We start from the raw sequence: 22,432 nt of genomic DNA on the forward strand, positions 1-22,432 counted from the left end.
CAATTTTTTCTCATTATGTTTTTTGGATTTTTTGGCTCACTTAGAAAATCTTCTCAATTCAATGTTTATATAAAAACTTTAGTTTTTTTATAACGATTTTACTTTAAAATATATTTAGATTCTAATTATTTGTTTTTAAAAGCTACACTCTAAATTTCAGTGGTTCACAGAATTGATTGTTATTTTTGTTACAGCACTGCAGCTATAACCTTACACAAGTAATTTAACTGTAATTTTTGAAACTAAATGGTTTATCAACTTTTTTATCAGTAAATTTGGGGAGGTTAATAATCCATTTATTGATCAAGATTAAATGAGTTAATACAAAACTTTAAATGGTTCCTGGACTCCTGCAAGCTCTCCGTATACCCTTATTTTACTTTATCTTTTTACTACTTTTTCTCATCACTTATTACAGCCCATGGCAAGTACAATGCACCCAATAAATATTGCTTGGTTTGAATATATTAGCACAGAATTTTTTCTAGGATCTATTGCTGATAAATAGGTGAATCATATAGATATCCTGTCCTCAGATTGCTTTTTTCAAGTAAAATAAAAATATACCATATAGCCTCTAATGTAATTTTAGTGATGTATCTTCTAAAGACATTAAAATATGTTAGATTTTTATTATATATATTCACATTGCAGACAATATAGAACAGATCTCTTCGATCCCAGTGTATGTGCAAGTTCTTAATATCAATGATCATGCTCCTGAGTTCTCTCAATACTATGAGACTTACGTTTGTGAAAATGCAGGCTCTGGTCAGGTAAGGACTCATTATAAATTACAAAGTCTAAACCATATATCATTGTTTCATAATATGTAATTATTTCATATATTATACAATATTGTTATATAATACATATAATTAACATATTTAATATTCATATATTATAATTTATATAATTGTAATTCTATAATATATATACAAATTACATATAAATTAATTTTTATAATATATAATTTTTGTTATGCATTCATCTTATTTTAAAACATCAAAAATTAATTTTATTCTATTAATATTAATTACATGCTTTTATGTTGTGAACTTTGTATAATTATATTAATTTTTAAAAACATGCAAATTTCAAGTTTTCTACTTTCAAATTCCTCAAATGTTTTAAAAAATCTAACGATAGTGATTCAGTAGTTTACTTTTATAGTATATTTATTATTCAGTAGTTCATTTATACTTTGTCAAACAATTAAGAAAAAAATTAATTCTATAGGTTACAAAGTCACATTTAAGTTTCTTTTTTTTTTTATTCATCATGCAGGTACAGGTAAAATGAAATATAAGCATAAACATATGGAGGGAAAATATGCCAAAATGTTTTTTCATAGCATTTAATCACTATACCAGGTACAGCAACAGAAATAAAACTGAGTTTTGTACAAATTACTAGATATGTAAACATTTATGAGAACATATTCATTTTGAAATACATTATCATTACTTCACAATTTATTTCGTTCACACACTTTCTTATCTGCTGCTCACTTTTTTATTTGTAAAATGTGAAACTTAAATTAGAATGTTATTTGTGTACTTCTAAGCTCCATACATAATAAACTAACATAATTATGAGGTTTCTTAGAGCACATAGAAGACTATTAAATACCATTGGCTGTTTTTCTTTAAAAAATGTCCAATAATGTTCAAAAATTTTACAGTCTAGTGTTCATGATACTAAATAGGTATACAGACACTGTCAACTCAGTTATTCTAAGTAGCTTTGAATTTATCAACAAAGCTAGTCAGGGACCATTTGGAGTTTACAAAAGCAGAAATTATATTTCTCTTTCAATAAATGTTAGTAACCAAAGTTATATTTGATCTTCAATTTCCTACTATGCTGAGGAATAGGCATATCTTAAGAAAGAGGTACATCTTAACTTTTACTGATTATTAAACTGCAACATAGTGAAAATTGTCAATATTTCTTGAAATGATTGTGAATTTCATTGAGCTATGTGTGTTTTTGAATATGATTTCACTGGAAAAATGATCAAATCTTGCCTATAAATATTTTCCAAAATGTTTTTGAAAGCAGTAATAGAATTGTTAAAAATATACAAATGACTTTAAAAATTTAAAGCACTCATTTCTAATGGGTTAGAACCCAAGGATTTGGGGACAGTAAAAGGTGGATATAAAATCTTCAGAGGCTCTCTATTGTGTTGCACTTTCCCTGGAACTAAAATTGAACTATTTTAGAAATGTGTGGACATACAGTATAGGGTAGAAGAGATCACAAAAACAGAATGAACATGGACTTGGACCCATGGCTCCTCCAGAAATTCGGCTTAGACATTTTTCTTCAAACCTGGTGCTATAAGTAGATTATATATTTAGAAATTGGACGTATCGAATATTCTCAAGAATTTCAAACACATCTGGTTACTTAGACACATTGACCAATATAACAAGCAACTTTAAAATAATAACATGTAAATCTAATAAATGATACTTTAAATGTGGCATGCCAGTTTTCTTAAAATACAAATAATTTTTGACATGAATTTTATAGTTTTCTAATAAATGTATATTAAATTTACATATTAGATGTAACATATTTCTAGAATTATAAATAAAATTATGGTTTATATTTATGATTATATTTCATATTTCGAGTACTAGTAAATTATTTCATTCATTTCATGTACATGTGAAGTGTACATGTGAATGTATTTAGATTATCCATTGATTAGATAGCCTGTTTTTAAACTTTAAAAAAAAATAGGCTTAATTTACTGTATCTTCTATACACCTATTTCTGTAAATGTCCCATGTGGTAAGTATGTTAACTGAACAAAGTTTTGTGTTTTATATATATATATATTTTTTTGAGCTGGAGCTTTGCTCTTGTTGCCCAGGTTCGAGTGCAGTAGCATGATCTTGGCTCCCTGCATCCTCCCTGTCCCGGGTTCAAGCGATTCTCCTGTCTCAGCCTCCTGAGTAGCTGAGATTACAGGTGAACACCACCACACCCGGCTAATTTATTTTTCGTATTTTTAGTAGAGATGGGTTTTTGCCATGTTGGGCATGCTGGTCTCAAACTCCTGACCTCGTGATTCACTTGCCTTGGCCTCCCAAAGTGATAGGATTACAGGTGTGTGCCACCACACCTGGCCGTTTCTGTTTAACATTTTTGTATTCTCCTCAATATATAACTAGATTTATGACAGCAGAGACTCTTGGTGATTTTAGCCCATAGTTATATATGTATGCAAATACAGTGATTATAATATGAAAAGTATTCAATTCTATGCTTTCAGAAAAATATATTTTACATGCAACCTGGAAAAACAATTTTACATGTTTTGTAAATATGATAAAACAAGCAAAAATGACAATACTAACCATATGGATATAGTTCAAAAGGAATTAATAAGTAGTATTTGTTATACTAAAAAACTCAATATATATATATGTATATGTGAGTGCATCAATATATAATAGATATTTTAAAATTTTTATTTGTAATTCATTCAATTTTTAAGTTACCATACACATATACATACATACATATATATACACACACACAAACCTAGCTCTCATTAGATTATGCACACAATTAAAAATGTGAAAAACAGGTTTTTCTGTTTCTCTATTCAGAAAGAATGCTATTTATGATTTTAAGGGCAAAAATAAAAGGAAGGTCAATTTGATCCCAAACTCCCTCCTGGGATATGCATTTCTCAAACTGAAAATAAGGGACGTTGGTCAGCCCTATTTTACAATTTTCCTTAAGAAGGAATGTCACACATCATGAAATAATTATTTTGGGACATGCAGATGTCACTATCAAATTCTGGAAGTCTGTCTCCGTCCTGTAAGCATCTGAAAAAATGATACATGGCTACCTGTCATGTTCCTCCACTTAAATCCAAGAAGCCAACAATTTCCTCTCACCCTGCTGTACACATGATAGTTTACGAATTGAAATCAGTGGACACATGGTTTGAGTGCTGTCAATGTATATAACATTATAGTAGATACTTTCTCATGTATCAAGATTCCTTGTTTTAATAATCCAGGAATTATGGCTATCACAAGCACATGACTGTCGTGTTTCCTCCAATGTTGGTCATAGAGTTAGACTGACTTGGGTTCAGGTTTCTGATTTGAAATTCACTGGGTAGGTTGTTGTTAATACAATTAAAACCAAACACTTAACATTAATATATTCCTCCCAAAGTGCCACTAAAACTTTTTAAAGTGCTGTTAATCTCTTACTCCTTTCTAGAAGTGAAATATTAATGTATGAATACTAAAACCAATGAAGCAATCTCTAAAAAAAAATGCTTTCAAAGATAATAAAGCATAGCTCATGTAACTGAAATGGTGTGCATGTGAACCATAATTATTTTAATGCAATATCTCTGTATAAGTAGTTTTTTAAAATTATTACAAAGGGTAGTAAAAGTTATTTGATTAGGTTCACTGTAATCTTAACAATAATATTAAGTGGTGCCGATAAGGAAACTCACAAGAGCATTCTATTTAGAACTAAATAGAGAAACTGTTTAAACGCAAGGAACAGTTAATCAGCAAAATAAGGAAATGTCTACACCATTAGAATACAAAGTGTTAAATATATGTGTCAGATAAATTAAATAATGTAAATTCTGGTTTAAGCCAAGAGAAAATCCAGAACCAATACATACTGTCTTAGATTTCAAGCAGGGAACTTGGTGGCACAAACAAAATGGAAAAACACTTTGACAGCTCTCCACCTTACAATGAGAACATGATGGTAAAGAGAAAGGTGGCACCTTCTTTGATATAATCTCATCCTGAGATCTCTGAAAGGGAATTGCTAAAAATAAAATTGGAACAGAATAAAACATGAAGGACACGCAATTTAGAGAATGTTGGTAAGAAATAAAAAGCTTCTTTATGCCAGAAACTAAAAGAAGAGTATATGCTTAGGATGATAGATTCGGCATGGATTTGTTTCTATTAAGAAACCCAAAACGAAGTTCACTGTTTCCACTTGCCTAGAGTACTCTTTATTTTTATTTTTTAAAATATATTTTAATTAACAAATATAAATAGTACATATTTATGGTGCATGATGATGTTTATATATATCCACAAACACAAACACATATATTGTGAAATGACTAAATCAAGTTAACATATGCATTACCCACATACTTGTTTTTTGTGGAGAGAACACTTAAAATCTACTCTCAGAAATTTTGAAGTATACGATGTGTTGTTATTAAACCACAGTCAATTGTTATTAGCTATATACAATTGATCTCTTAAACTTATTTTTCTTGTCTAACTGAAATTTTGTATTCTTTGTCCACACTACTCTTTAAAACGGACCAGGCTTCTTCAAAGTTCCAAAGCAGCAGCACGATAATTATTTTTAAAAATATTTACCTGTGCCCATGCATGTGTGCACACACACGCACAAGTTAGAAAAAAGGAAAAATAAAGAAAAAAAAAAAAAAACAAGCTATCTACATCACAAAAGGAATTATTAAAAGGGCAAAGAATGTTTAGAAAAATAAATCCTGACACATTCATGTCAGTTTCTGTGTACTTTAGACAACATACTAGTCTTTGATTGCTTACATGGTTTCTAGTACAGCAATATGTTCTGGGCTCTGTCACTGATCAATTTATTGCTTCTTGGTGCACATTCATGCCTCAGTACCTGCTTGACAAGGTCCTGCGCTGTGCACAGGAATTGCACACCTCAACCCCCCACCCCCACCCCCGGAGAGCTTTTCTCCTTTACAGTGAGTGCAACGTTGAGCCTTGTCAGTAGAGGGCGATGGATGAACATTGCAGGAGAAGACTTCTCTTCCCAGATCCAGTGCGTGGCATCTTTGCTTTTCCCTTTGTCATGCTGCATGGTCAGCTCTCTGGACATGTGGGGATTTGTGTGGTGCTTTGCGCCAGACACACATACAGACCCTAATATACCAAATGTACAGGCACCTGGCAACCAGAAACTGCAACCTGGGCTCATGACAACTGCCTTGAGACCCACCCCCCACCGCCAGTGTAAACACACTGTGCTCCAGACCTGGCAACGCAGTACGCGCCAAGTCCTGCATTTTTATCCTCCAGCCCACTGGTATCCTGGAGGGTGGTTTCTTCTTTCCTGAAGAATGTGGGTTAGAATGTGAACCCAGGCAACCTGTGAACGTCTCCCATAGGGTATGCTGCAGCTGCACCTCCTCCAAGGAGGGCTGAAGCTGGTCCCAGGGAGAAGACTTTCTGCCCACGATTGTCTGTCCTCTGATATTTTCTCAGAGCGTCAGGATACCCTTTAGAGTTCTCCTTACATCTTTATGGTTGCTCTGATATTATAGCTTACACTTCTATTAGAATGTCCGCCTTTCAAATGATCACGTGGTTTTGTCCCTCTGTTGGACCCCGGCTGATACAGAGCCAGGCCTTTCGCATTTCCTGTCCTAGATATGGAATCAGTCATTCCCCAAGATTCTGTGATCCGTTAGTGAGGAATTGCAGAAAATACAGATAGAATTGTCAATAAATAAAATTGGAAAACCTGTCCAATTAATCCCTACGCTTTCTCTTTTATTTTTAATAATGATAAAGACAGCATTAAAGAAAACTTCATCTCATTTTGGTTTTTTGTGATTTTTAATTTTATTCAGCTATTTTAATTTGTATATTTATAAATGAATGTTTTAAGAAAAGGTATCACAATTTTTCAGTTTATTTTAATTGTAACTATTAAAAACTATTTATAGGTAAATTTTTTTTCTATCAAATTGCTACAATCTTACATATAGTTCAGCACTAGTTTCTAGATATCCCTACAGAAAGTTGTTAAATGATTTCCCTTTTTAAGGCCAAAATATTTTAGATGTCTAATAAATACATAAATCCTAGGAATAGCACAGAACTCTTTAAGCTTAAATGTGTTTGAATTAATATGAAACGTATTAAAAAGTAACTACACCAAAAAGAAGAAAACGTATATATATGATAAAATGTATTATATATTTAAAAGAAAAAGGATAAAAAATCAAATTGTAAAAAAAAGTTTGACAGTTTTGTAAAACATTAATAATCGTTTCTACTACAAATAACCAGCCAGGCATGGTGGCTCACACCTGTTATCTCAACACTTCGGGAGGCCAAGGCAGGTGGATCACCTGAGGTCAGGGGTTCGAATCCAACCTGGTCAAAATGGAGCAACCTTGTCTCTACTAAAAATACAAAATTAATCAGGTGTGGTGGTGCATGCTTGTAAACCCAGCTACTTGGGAGGCTGAAGCAGGAGAATCACTTGAACTTGGGAGTTGGAGGTTGCAGTAAGCCGACATCACGCCATTGCACTCCAGCCTAGGTAACAAGAGCTAAACTGTCTCAAAACAAAACAAGGCCGGGCGCAGTGGCTCACGCCTGTAATCCCAGCACTTTGGGAGCCCAAGGCGGGCAGATCACGAGGTCAGCAGATCAAGACCATTCTGGCTAACATGGTGAAACCCCGTCTCTACTAAAAATACAAAAAAATATCCGGGCATGGTGGCAGGCGCCTGTAGTTCCAGTTACTCCGGAGGCTGCGACAGGAGAATGGCGTGAACCCAGGAGGTGGAGCTTGCAGTGACCCGAGATCGCGCCACTGCACTCCAGCCTGGGCGACAGAGCGAGACTCGATCTCAAAACAACAAAACAAAACAAAGCAAATCAAACAAACAAACAAAAACAAAACAGAACAAATAAATACGTAAACCGTGTAACTTTTTGGCAGATTAATACATTTTAATTAAAAATAAAGGCAGGCGGGGGGTGATGGCTGACACCTGTCATCCCAGCACTTTGGGAGGCCGAAGCCAGAGGAGCACTCAAGTGCAGGAGTTCAAGATCAGCCTGAGCCACACAATGAAATCCCATCTCTACAATTTTTTTTTTTTAATTAGTAGAATGAGTAAAGCGTAGAATTTTAAAACAATATGAAATTCTCCAATGTGTTTCAATGAAGATATGAAGATCTTAAAATTATGTTGTACTATATACAATATTTTCTTTACTCTTTTGAAAAAAAATGGTTTATCTCCAAAAATAATTGATAACTTTTTCATGATGGATTTATTTGTATATTTTGGAGATTGCTTAGCTGTGCTACAGCATCAGAAAACAAAACAAAACAAAACAAAATGTTATTTTCTTCCAGGTACTTGTCATTCTTGGCCCCAGGATGGCCAGAGTTTAAAAAAGATAGGTGTTTAATAACTGAGGCGGCTCTATTTTTCTTTCGATTGGAACGGTCTACCACATTTCTCACGTTTTTGTTTGTTTGGTTCGTTTTTGTTTATTGTTTGAGACAGAGTCTGGCTGTGTCGCTCAGACTGGAGTGCAACAGCGTGATTCCCACTCACTGCAACCTCTGCCTCCCAAGTTCAAGTGATTCTCCTGCCTCAGCCTCCCAAGTAGCTGGGATTACAGGCACCCACCACACCCAGCTAATTTTTATAGTTTTAGTAGAGATGGGTTTTCACCATGTTAGCCAGGATAGTCTCGATCTCCTGACCTTGTGATCCTCCTGCCTCGGCCTCCCAAAGTGCTGGGAGTGAGTCACCGCACCTGGCCCTCATTTACTCTTAAGCAATACACAGTACACAGCTTTCCAATGATAGCTGAGTGCATCTTTTTGAATTTGATGGATTTGCCTCTTTTACCTTTTGAGAAAAATGAGCAGGATAGCAAAATAAGTGTTTTTCTTTTTATGTATTATTTAAATGTCTTTTGTTTTTTGTTTCTTTGTTAGGTTTTTTTCCCCATGTTTTTGAAAAGTAAAGTGGTCCTTTTTGGTTTTTTTTTTTTTTTTTTTTTTTTTTTTTTTGAGACAGAGTCTGCTTTGTCGCCCAGGCTGGAGTGCCGTGGCGCGATCTCGGCTCACTGCAAGCTCGGCCTCCTGGGTTCCCGCCATTCTCCTGCCTCGGTCTCCCGAGTAGCTGGGACTACAGGCGCCCGACACCGCGCCCAGCTAGTTTTTTGTATTTTTAGTAGAGACAGAGTTTCACGGTGTTAGCCAGAATGATCTCTATCTCCTGGCTTCGTGATCCGCCCGCCTGGGCCTCCCAAAGTGCTGGGATTACAGGCTTGAGCCACCGCGCCCGGCCGGCAAAGTGGTTCTTTAGAGAGGATTGAATAAACGATTGTTTTCTAGTGTTAAGTTCCTGGCATTGTATGGGCTGATTGGTATTCTTGATTATTGTCTAAAAATCACATGCATAGGAAACCATGAGGTTTAATTCAAATATGTTTCCCCTTATGTGAGAATGAAACATCAAAAGCAACAAGCTAAAATAACGAAAAGATTACACAGCGCAATAGCTGAAGATCTCTATCACTCATCCACACTTCCCCAATTAGATGATAATATCCTAGCCATGCTGCATACTAATCTCATTTCAAATATAATAATACAACTTCTGCTCTACAATCTCTATCTTCTAAGGATTTTGTAAAGATAAAAAACAAATAAGAAAGTAAGTAAAAGAGGACTGTGTTAAAGTAGTTTTGTCAATATTAACAGTGACAGTTAAGGGTCATGTCATACATTACAAGTTCTTAACATGAGGTTCATTCTCTTCTAAAGAGATTTGAATGAGCTATACGATGTCTGTGTACACTTGATATTGTAGAGAAACAACATTGTCAATGTCTGTTGGAGATGAGGGTGGAGCAGGTTAATAATGTCGTTCATCAGATGTTTAAGGGAGTCAAATTAACAGAGTAAAAAACAAAAGTTAAGAACTCCAACATAAACGTATTATATAATTGACAAATGGGATCTAATTAAACTAAAGAGCTTCTGCACAGCAAAAGAAACTACCATCAGAGTGAACAGACAACCTACAGAATGGGAGAAAATTTTTGCAATCTACTCATCTGACAAAGGGCTAATTTCCAGAATCTACAAAGAACTCAAACAAATATACAAGAAAAAAACAAACAACCCCATCCAAAAGTGGGGAAAGGACATGAACAGACATTTCTCAAAAGAAGACATTCATACAGCCAACAGACACATGAAAAAATGCTCATCATCACTCGCCATCAGAGAAATGCAAATCAAAACCACAATGAGATACCATCTCACACCAGTTAGAATGGCAATCATTAAAAAATCAGGAAACAACAGGTGTTGGAGAGGATGTGGAGAAATAGGAACACTTTTACACTGTTGGTGGGATTGTAAACTAGTTCAACCATTATGGAAAACAGTATGGCAATTCCTCAAAGATCTAGAACTAGATGTACCATATGACCCAGCCATCCCACTACTGGGTATATACCCAAAGGATTATAAATTATGCTACTACAAAGACACATGCACACGTATGTTTATTGCGGCACTATTCACAATAGCAAAGACTTGGAATCAACCCAAATGTCCATCAGTGACAGACTGGATTAAGAAAATGTGGCACATATACACCATGGAATACTATGCAGCCATAAAAAAGGATGAGTTTGCGCCCTTTGTAGGGACATGGATGCAGCTGGAAACCATCATTCTTAGCAAACTATCACAAGAAGAGAAAACCAAACACCGCATGTTCTCACTCATAGGTGGGAACTGAACAATGAGTTCACTTGGACTCGGGAAGGGGAACATCACACACGGGGGCCTATCATGGGGAGGGGGGAGGGATTGCACTGGGGAGTTATACCTGATATAAATGATGAATTGATGGGTGCTGACGAGTTGACGGGTGCAGCACACCAACATGGCACAGGTATACATATGTAACTAACCTGCACGTTATGCACATGTACCCTAGAACTTAAAGTATAATAAAAAAAAAAGAAACCAACTCTCCCCCTAAAATAAAAAAAAAAAAAAAAAGATGTCTTATATCTGTCTTCTTTGGATGGATAATAAATTAATCATAGAAAATAAAAATGCCACAGTAGTCACACTCTACTCTGGAGGAATCCAGACATTTACTCAAATACCTATGTAGGTAAACAAAATGTTTGGTTTTATTCTTAATGCATAAGTGGCTGGGGTGGGGAAGGGAAGGAGAGAATTTTCAGCTATTTGCAAAATATTAATATAATAGATGAGCTGACATCAGGGTAATTTGCCTTAGCTAGGTGGTGCAAATAGTTACCATTTTTCAAATCAATGAGTGCCATTATCTTGACTGATATTAAATGTCTTTTTTGGAGGTAAAGTATAATATCGATAATTTTCAGATTCACTCATATCAATATTTTGTCTAAAGACATTTACCTTGTCTCCATGTAAAAATTTTCTTTTTCCTAAATTTCAGTGGTTGCATTTTGTGATCGTTGATTCTCTTCCTTTCACTTTTGTGTCCAAAAGTTTTCCTCAACTCATTATTTTATCTTTTACCCACTTCTTCCTCTCGACTACAGTTCATATCCAAATAACTGTATCTCTGCCTGCTTTTTCTATTTTAAGCTATGTGTCCGACTAACCTGAGGAAACAACTCAGATGTCCCATGGTTACACCAAATTTGCTCCCAAGCCTTCCCTTTTTTCAGTATCCCCAGGAAAATTATTATAATATCAAGTTTTGCAAGAAAAAAAAAAACCATGGACATCATTTTTAATTAATTATAGTCTTTACTCTTCATATCCAATCAATCATTTGGTTCTGTTGATCCCATCTCCTACATATGTCTTTAATGTATCAATTTCTCTCTATCATCATTCTTTCTATCCTAATAGGGACCTATCTTCTCTTCTGGAGTGAACCTGACCTAAGCAGGTCTGCAGAGGGATGTTCCTGTAAAATCAAACTTTGCTTCATCCAATCTCACAGCACATATGCAGCAATGTATCAGTTTTATATATCAATTATATTTATTAGGTAAGTCTGTAGTCATGCAGTTTCAGGAGAACCAGATTTTACTGGATGGAGAGTAGTGAGGAGAATATATAGCCCTTTTGAAAATGGTGAAAAAACATTACTTTGGTCATATCTTCTGGAGTTCAGCATACCCTTGCTCCATATCATTGTGGCAAATCTAGGCAAATTTTGGGACCCAGGAGCTGTATCTTTATTTGAAGCATATTGTACCATCCTCAGTTTATGAACACCGCTCAGTAATTTCCATATTGTTTCTCATTAAAAATAACGCAATCCATAATTGTGATTGTTAGTGGGTTTTTTTGTATATCACATAAAGAAATTTTGAATACCAAGCAGTTGTTCATTAGGATAATGACAATAGCTTGTGGGCTAGATTCTCCATTTCCAGACTTACATTAAGGATGTCCTCAGCAGGAGCACTCTAAAATGCAATCCTTTGCCTGGAACCGTGTGATCCCAAATAAAAGTAATAATCATGTCATTTCCAACTTAGAGCCTGGGAGTGTCCCTCAGTAGAATGTCGAAACTCTTTAATATGTCCGTGATGTATCCCCTGCTCACTTCTGCAGTATGATCTTCAAATTTCAGCGTAGATACAAGGTTCTCTGACCCTCCCCCTGCAATGTTTAAGTATTAAGTATTTTAGGTGGTTTATAACTTTATTATGTAATTTATGTATTCTGGACTTCCTCAATACTTTTTAAGTTTGCAACTCTGCTTGATCTTCTACACTGCCAGAATGTGAACAGTGGTGACAGATACTACCTTTATTCACGATTGTACCACCAGGGCATAGGATTGCTTGGCATGCTGTAGGTCCTAATGAAATACATCTTAAATGGATACATCTAAGATACTAATGAGATATTTTACAATTTAATATTTTGTATATACATGTTGATTTTGTGTGAATTTTAAAAATATATTTGGAATATTAACTTTAAAAGGAAAATTAGAAAATACATACTGAGATAAAAATCTAGGAATGCGTATTTTTCAACTGAATATAGAGTTCTACAAGTTAATGGCTAAACAAATACGATATATATGACATTTAAATATATATGATGTAATTTTGTGAAAAGTCCTTTTAGAAAACTTAGAGTATCCCCAGTTCTATCCAGGTCTAAAATATTATACTATAATGACCTTTTCAACATTTTTCTTCTAATGTTTTGCTAAACAGAAAAAGACAACAAACTTACTACAATCTAGACTTTCTTTTGGTTCTAATTCTATTAGTGTATTATTTTGCACTTTGCCTGTTTGAACAGATGTTCAACAACTTTTTTGAGTTTTGTAGATTTATTTTGTCAAAACAGGTGTAATTTAAAATCATTTACTTGTTAGAGTAATATAAAACATGATGGTCTCATACCTATGTTTGTGTAATAATTTCTTGGCAATGGGAGACAATTTGCATCTTTAGCTTAATATAAGGTATACCTACCTAGAATAACTACATAAGCAACTCAGATAAGATTTTAAGAAAATCTTTCCAGATAATTCATTTATTACAACTCCAACTTTTTGTTTAACATTTTTCTACTGAGAAGCATTTTTTAATAGTTTATTGAGTGCATTTCAAGGAATTGATGACATATATAAATTAATACTCAGTATCTGTATATTGATTTAGAGTTCATGATTCAATTTATAGTTTATAATCTTGTTCAACAATTTATTGATTGACTAATCCTGGAAGTAGGTTTCATTGTGACTTGCCATGAAGATAAGGAAACAGACACAAATGTATTGCTTGCTCCAAATCATTGTGTACAAGAGTTACATCTTAGACTAGCTGTCCATTAATTGCATGTTTAATGAGAACCATCTCTTTGGTTTGAGGAACGTGAGTACTGGGCTTATTTTTGACTCGGGATAATTAATCTGGAATGATATTTTAGTAAACTGGCCCATGGGTGACTTTTTCTTAAAAGAAGATATGGTGCATAATGATTAATAGCAAATGATTCTCTTTATTCTCCTGATTATCTTCAAAGTCAAATAGTGATTATAGTCTCATAAAATAACTAAATTGGAACTTATGAAACTTCCATAATTGGCCATCTTTAATCTCCAAAATATTAATTTCATATATTTATACCTAATTATGATATCTTTGCCTTCACTAATTTTTCATGATATTCTTTGCTTAGGATCACACTTTTTTCATCAATTCATATTTTTATTCAAGTATTAGCTCATTGGCTGCACTCTACCCTAGAAAATCTTCCCTTTCTCCCATATCAAAACACATCATTTTCTTCTATTTTTAACCATTATTTTTGGTCCTTATCCTATAAAATTATATTGCTTATTTCTCTGTCACTATCTTTTATGAGACATATTTTTACTTGCTTTTGGGATTCCATGTTTTTTACGGTATCATTTTGTATGCATCTGGTGAAGAACAAGTCTAGGGTATGAACAATATGTTCTAGAGTGCTACACTTACTACTCATATTTCATTTTGACTATGACATCAGCTTACATTCTAATTCTGGCCCAGCCAATTTACTTACCTAAGACATTTAGCTTATATGAAACTTAATATAAACCTTTATACCATAGGAACAATAATACGATTTATTCCAAAGGACCATTGTGAAAATTATCTAAGATAAAGTATAGAACAGATCCTGGCCCATAGGTAACTTCTTATAATTTTAGTTACTTTTCAATTCTTGGGGCTTACACAAAATATTTCCATTGTAGCTTTCGATGCACTGTAAATAGGTGATTGAATGTATTGTGTCAGAAATGAATTGGCCAAAATTCTACCTGGAGAGCAAAAAGAATATTAAAAATCTGAACTTTCGGCCAGGCACAGTGGCTCATTCCTGTAATCCCAGCACTTTGGGAGGACGAGTCAGGCTGATCACGAGGTCAGGAGATCGAGACTAACATAGTTAAACCCTGTCTTTACTAAAAATACAAAAAAAAAAAAAAAAAATTAGGCAGGCATGGTGGCAGGCACCTGTAGTCCCAGCTACTCAGGAGGCTGAGTTAGGAGAATGGCATAAACCCAGGAGGCAGAGCTTGCAGTGAGCCAAGATCGTGCCACTGCACTACAGCCTAGGCGACAGAGTGAGACTCCATCTCAAAAAAAAAAGAAAAAAAAAAAAAATCTGAGCTTTCTTTCAGAATTGACGGTAATTTGGAGTTATTTTTCTTTTCTCTTTTCCCAGTCTCTCAAGCCACGGCTGTTGTTGGTATATACCTTTAGCTTTTAATTTCTGTTTACTCCTTTCATAAATGTATAAGGTCAGCGATAGGTCCCAGGTAATAATTTTAGCCAATGCAACAGATAGAAAGAAGTTTTTCTCAGAATTTTATTTTAAAATGAAAATGAAAACCTTTTCATTGTTATATTTCAAGGAAAAATAAATATCCTCCATCAAGACTTACGAGCACATTAATGTGGTCCCTTTGTTAGAGATATGTGTTTATTTTTACATGTACCTGTTCAAGGTAAATTCAACAAAATTCATAATACTTGATATATGACTGATTTTATGTCAGTGTCTTCCTATTTTTATAAAACAATTATGAAAGCCAGTAAAACATATCTTATTGGAAGCCCAACTTACAGAGCAAAATTAAGTGAAGACTTGTTCATTTGAAAGGGGGCAGACTGTTGAAATCCTGCTCATTCAGTTTCCTGTATCTATGTATAAGATATTTTGATTTATTAAAAGTCTTTTGAAATATATACAGGGTATCTCCAGTCTTCTTAAGTCTTCACTCCCCAAAGGGAGACATTTGTAACATTTAATCAGATGCTCATGTTTAATACAGAACATCAGGTAGTAAAATAAAATATTCCTTATCTGAACACTGTAACCACATATGCCAGCAAGATAAACATGAATTATATACTTTGTTATCAATATTACTTCAGTAAATATGCATATAAAGATATTCATATGCCTATTATTAACAATATCCAGTACACCATGGCATGCAAAAACTCAACAAGAGATTATTTTCATGAGTAACACATAATAGACATAGGAACACATAATAATTTGTTGTGTGACAAACTCTCTGACAAGCCAAGACTTATAATCCTGAAAATGAACCCTGAAGGTTAAGTATTAGTACTTTTATTTTTCGAGGTTAAAAACTTGTAAATGGCAAAGCCAGGATTCAGAATATTGGGTTTCCAAGCCTCTGCCCTCTACCCAGCCTGTACAAAATCCTATGATATTCTAACATGAAGGCTTTACCTTAACACAAATCAATATCCACATGTATAATTATAAGCATGGATTGAATAGAATGTGTTTTGCTACATTACTTAATTAACACTGAATGATTATTATTTATTAGTAATGTGTTATGAGTTAAACAAAAATCAATGTGGAGAAGTAATATACAGATCGTATTGGTTTCCTAATGTTCTTTATGCCTGTGAAGACATATCTATTTTTTTGAAGTATAACATACATCTGGATTTGTCATCTTGCATCTAAGGCTATTTTTCTTTGACATATTGTTAAAAGCACTTTAATTCTAGAAAATTCAAAACAATAACTTCTATAATGAATTTGCTTTAATTTTCACAATTAATCACAATCTCACTATGTGATCTTGACAGCACATCTTTTTCGACAATAATGAACTACTTGACTGACACATTCATGTCTTGAAAGAAGAAAATTAATTGAGAATGGAATTGTTCATATCTGCATTACTTCACTGTTTTATGATCTGAGATATAGAGATGAACTTATTTGATGTAAAACACTTTCCTATAATCATTATGGGTCAAAGGAAATCATGTACATTGCCCCTACGTTTTAAATGCTTTATTTCCTCAATCAATTAAAAATCTCATTACTTTAGCAAATAGTTTAGTAAGCCAGTAACTCTACCATAGTTTTGCTCTCAGTATAAACAGGAAATAGACAACTTTAGCAAATCATAATGTCTGACATTCAGATAAAGAAAAAATTAAGAAGGAAGAAAGAGTGAAATGTAGGCAGGGAGGGTGTGAGTAACACAAAAGAAATGCTTTGGAGACTTCTAAGAAACTTAGAGTTTGGAATCTACCTGATCCATCAATAAGAATTTGTTTATTATGTAATATTACAACATCCTTTGAAAAAAGGAAGTGAACATATTTTTAACTTGAGAAAAATACTTTAATATTCTCCACTGATTTGACAGCTATTTTCTGCAATGTTCCTATTGATTGCAATAAAGCAATGTGAATAAAAGCTAATAATAATAACAGCAGTGATCTTCTTCCTGAATCCAAACAACAACAAAAATCTATCCCCCTTTTTTTTCAGGTAATTCAGACTATCAGTGCAGTGGATAGAGATGAATCCATAGAAGAGCACCATTTTTACTTTAATCTATCTGTAGAAGACACTAACTATTCAAGTTTTACAATCATAGACAATCAAGGTAATGTCATTCACTTATAATGAGTTTTGATACATTTTTGTGACTCATGTTAGACTTTAATGGAATTTATGGCATTGATTTTTATACTGTTCTTGCAACATAATAATGTTTGGAAATCAAGCAAGAGAGTAACAATGAAAATGGAAAACAAAACTCAGTGTTAAGTTCTAAAATTATTGGCTCCATTTCTCACCGCATTTCTTCAAAGTAGAAACACTTTGTAAAGTTATCAATGGCTGTAAGCTCTTGTAAAGTCTGAATAACCCTGCGAATATAATTGCAGTTCTGAGACCACAGCTCCTTTCATGTTCTCATCTAACTCAGACTTCAATCTATGACTGAGGAAGAAAACGACGTTTATTTGAGTTACAGTCATGTTTGCTTGATTGATTCCAAAATATTTATGGTCATCAATTAGGAGCTCAGAATATATGAAATTGGGTTGATACAGTTCTTATTCCTTCAAAACTAAATAACTTTTATCAATCTAAGGATTAAGTGTTCAAAGAATTTTATGTAGGGGCAGAACTTATTTTCCCTTTAGGTAGAGGCAGATTAACTATATACAGAGTCCCACTGCTTCTTTTTCATGAGCTTCAGTGAGAGATATTTTTGTCATTATAAGGACTACTATTTTAATTTTTTTATACCTCAAAGTTATGAAACACAGTTGATTTATTACTCAAGTATCTGTAGTTCTCCTTACAGCTGAGGTTAAGCTTTGTTCCAGAAGAGACCTGTCACAGGAGAGTAAATGCAACACATTTCTGTCTGTCTTGCCCTCGTCCAATTCCCCCGCAGAGGAAACTCAACTACATTTCAGACAAAAACCACACATACCTCTTTCAAACTCTTCGAGAAATCTCCAAACTGCTTTCCACAAAATTTAGCCCTGTGACGAACTCTTAGATTCAGGGGACACATGTATTATTATTATTATTATTTTTGATATTGCGAACTTCAACCTTTTTTTAAAATTTTTTTATTATTTTACTTTAAGTTAAAAATTGTACTTTTAAATACATATATATTAATATAAATGAATCTAAGCTGGAGTTTTTAAATATACATATTTAAATACATAGATGTTTGCATATACAGATTCATTTATATTAATATAAAATAAATTACTGAGGTGAAATAAATATATTGAAGCATACAAAATTGATTTGGTTTAATGTTTGTTGTCACAAGTAATTTAATAAAATACATATTTAAAAAGTGTCAACTGTCTCTTAACTCTTAGATCTGCCTAGCAAATAAAATCACATGGACTTTATAGACTTTAAGGGTTTCATAATGAATTGTCTTTAAAAAGGTAAGATTTGGGAAATGTCCTACTTAAGGATGCATTTCAAAAGGCTTTTATTTATTTTCCTTTTACTGCTATTGTCTTCTAAAATTTATCTGATGACTACAGAAAATATTTTGAGGGATGGTAAAAAAGAAGGAAAGGGAAAATACAGTTCTGAGGTACAAGAAATCACAACGACAAAAGTTATTTATAATATTTTGGTATTCACAGAAGGGTAATTGTATATATTTGAAGTACTTATTGTTTGTTTTCATGAATTTTTTGAATGGACTCTCTAGGTACATGAATCAGTCTAAGTATAATGATTTTCAGAATTTTAAATACAAATAGATTAATAACATCAATGTGATATGAAATATCCTAATAGGATCTTGTCTACCAAGTGACAATACTATATTTTAGAAAATATAGTATTTGAGATCATGTGCTTTGACAGATAATTTTGAAAGTCTTGTATATTCCCTGAATTTGTACAAATAATGGGTCCCAAGTATTAGAAAATAGACCGTGTTATATGTAATTAACACAAATAAAGCCAGCTCTATCAGCATATATTTCATATTAGTAGTCCCTATAAATTATTGATATCTGATTAAAAAGCTATTTTCTGTGTTACACATATGTTTTATATATATGTCAAAGAGATTTTGGAACCAGTTTAAGCAATTCAATAATAACATAAATACTTTAAATTATCAACTAAATAATTAAGTAGTATCAACTCAATATTTAATAATGTTAAATATTAATTTTACTACATAATTTAAATAATTCATCTGATTACATAATTAGGGTTTAGGTGATGTCAAAACACTAATAATTTAGTGTGGATGTTTTAATTGTCTCATCATTGGAAATTTCCTCTTCCTTTTATTTGAACTTACTTGATCGTATCTCTATACTGTTGTCCCCAGTACATGTGACTATTACATATAAATTTCTCTTATGTAGTTGAAAAAATTATGCACATGGATTTTTGTTTTAGATAACACAGCTGTCATTTTGACCAATAGAACTGGTTTTAACCTTCAAGAAGAGCCTGTCTTCTACATCTCCATCTTAATTGCTGACAATGGAATCCCGTCACTTACAAGTACAAACACCCTTACCATCCATGTCTGTGACTGTGATGACAGTGGGAGCACACAGACCTGCCAGTACCAGGAGCTTATGCTTTCCATGGGATTCAAGACAGAAGTCATCATTGCTATTCTCATTTGCAGTATGGTAATATTTGGTAGGTAGAAGTCATCATTGCTATTCTTATTTGCATTATGATAATATTTGGTAGGTACTGCTGAACTGAACATATACTCATTAATTTAAAATAACATGATAAATACATAAAATAGTTCATTCTATTATAGCATTATAATGTGGGTTTGTATTTATGCTTATTGCTCCTCTGAATGTAGTATAATTCTTAAATCAAGTGGAGTAAATAAGTGGATAAACATGTGATCTTTGAATTGTATGAGTATGTGAGTGTGTATGTACACATCTGTTTATGCATCGTCTTGACACATATACAATGTAACAATATAAAATATGTAACAGTTAGTGATAACAACAGTGAGCTTCTCTTGAGTGCTTATTATACTCCAGGAGACAGTCTTTAGTGTTTTATATGCACTTGCAATTCGAACCTCACAATAACCTTATTAAGCAGTAACTAATATCACCTACATTTTATAGATGAAGGAATAGAAATTCCAAAAGCTATGTGCTTTATGAAGGGTCACGCAGCTAGAAAATGATGTGCTAAGATTCCATGACCACAACACACTGTTATGCAATGCTGTACTGCAGCTGACTAGAGCCCAAGGTGCATTAAAAAAAAAAAAAAAAGACAGTAAAATCTACTCTCTTAGCAATTTCTGAGTATAAAATACCTTATTATTAACTATAGTTACCATGCTGTAAAATAGATCTCTCGAATTTATTCCTAACATCTAACTGAAACTTTGTGTCTTTTAACCAACGTCTGTCTCTTCATTCTCTCACCTGCTATCCTGCTACTACCATTCTACTCTCTACTTATATAAGCTATTTATTTATTTATTTATTTTAGATTTGTTGTCAAAGTGACATCATGCAGTGTTTGTCTTTCTGTGCCTGGCTTCTTTCACTTAGCATAGTGTCATCTAGTTTTATCTACGTTGTTGTAAATGACAGAACTTCTTTCTTGTTTAAAGCTAAATAGCATTCACTGTGTTTATATACCACATTTTCCTTATCCATTAATTCACTGATGGACACTCAGCTTCCATCAATTCCATAGCTTGGCTATCGTGAATAATGCTGTAATGAACACGGAAGTGTGGATATCTCTTCAACATATCAATTTTATTTGTAAGTATTTAAGGTGATGAATACATTAATTAAATTGATTTAATCATTCCACAATATATACACATATCAGACATCACATTGTGTACCATAAATGTATGTTTTTATTTGTCAATTAAAACTAAAAATAATCCAAAAGTCTTTTCGTGAATAAAAAGGACAGTAAATGTTAGAAATGAGGAATGTATAAGAGAGCGTCTTTTTAAATCCAAGTACAGAAGAGAAAGGAATCCCAGTAAAAGCTCTATTAGTTTTTGTTTGCTTGTTTTTTTCCATTGCTATCACTGTTTCTATAAGCAGATAATTTATATTCATTTCACAGATGAGGCAGCTGAACCCCAAAAGTTCTTAATCAGGCTTTCAGGACTATAAAATATTCATCTAGCATAACCTTTTCCTTTTTTCAATGCCAAAATATATAATCTAAACTCTGCTCTTGCCTCCCTCAAAACTTCAAACCAAAAGCCAATAAAACTACATTGAATAGTGAGAGCAAATATATCAGACATTTTCTGAAATGCCAAACTGACCACTCAAACTGGCATGGGATATGTTTCAGGACCTGCCTTGTCTTCGCTGAACTTATCTTTCTCAAGGCTTCAAAACCCATCCATTCCTCATTTACCACCTACCATTACCATTGTTTAGGACCTAGCTTCAGTTTTTAAAATTATTTTTAATGATCTTTGATTATGAAGCTGAATTCATAGCTACACAGCTAGATCCAGAAGCAAAAATAAATAGTAAACACATAGTTTGAGGGGACTGCAAATACTGAGCTACCTATAGATACAGACTTAAACCAAGCCCCGAAAACCTACACACAAACAAGGCACGGCTTCATAGTTACAAATGTGAGTAAACTTTAGCAGGTGGGAGCTATGGGTCAACTATTATCATAGTGATTTCCTTTGAATGTTTTATAAATGTTTATCTCCAATTCAGGTCAGAAAAGTGTTGATTAGACTCCTTTCTATTTCAACCATATATATCATGTGAGTTCTAAAGTACAATACCTGAATACAAACATGGTGACCTTATTTATTTTAGATATTTTAAATGCAAGTTTTATATAAATACTATATAACAACCATATTTCTCTTTCTGATACTATTCATAACATGACTTCATGTGTGTTTCAAATCCTACATGTAAAATTCTGAACAGGTACATAAGATCCTAGGTGGGGTCTTAGTTATCCTTGATACCCACACACAAAGACACGCACACACACGACACACACACACACACACACACACACTTTTATTTAAAATTAAAGCAAAAGTGTTCTGAATTTTTTCTGTTTCTACAAGATGTTAAAATTATCTTATGGAATAAATAATAATTACAGACAAATGTGTTATGATTCAAATGCATGATAGTTTAGAATTTCTGAAATTTATGTGGTATCACAGAGCACAGGCTCTGAACCAACTTTCTACTTTTGTCTTTTTTTATTTTATTGTATTTATAAATGATACAAATTG

At 33.2% G+C, this 22,432-nt stretch overlaps 1 protein-coding gene across 3 annotated transcripts in view; it reads left to right on the forward strand.

Annotated features, from left to right (window-relative positions):
- CDH19 (cadherin 19) overlaps positions 1 to 22,432 on the forward strand; it is a 98,052-nt gene that overhangs the window by 70,875 nt on the left and 4,745 nt on the right. Inside the window, exons 9-11 of one of the 3 annotated variants that reach the window (XR_002734144.2) lie at positions 655 to 776; positions 17,164 to 17,281; positions 19,610 to 19,833. Coding sequence is in view for 2 of the 3 variants with exons in the window: in XM_026448227.1 (XP_026304012.1) it covers positions 655 to 776; positions 17,164 to 17,281; positions 19,582 to 19,833 (492 nt within the window). In the remaining variant the exon portion in view is untranslated. Of the gene's footprint in view, positions 1 to 654; positions 777 to 17,163; positions 17,282 to 19,581; positions 19,834 to 22,432 lie in introns of all 3 variants that reach the window. The other 2 variants (XM_026448227.1, XM_023224172.1) reach the window with 2 other exon arrangements.

The sequence above is a fragment of the Piliocolobus tephrosceles genome, chromosome 18 (assembly GCF_002776525.5).
Source record: "Piliocolobus tephrosceles isolate RC106 chromosome 18, ASM277652v3, whole genome shotgun sequence".
In the NCBI taxonomy this organism is placed as follows: Eukaryota; Metazoa; Chordata; class Mammalia; order Primates; family Cercopithecidae; genus Piliocolobus; species Piliocolobus tephrosceles.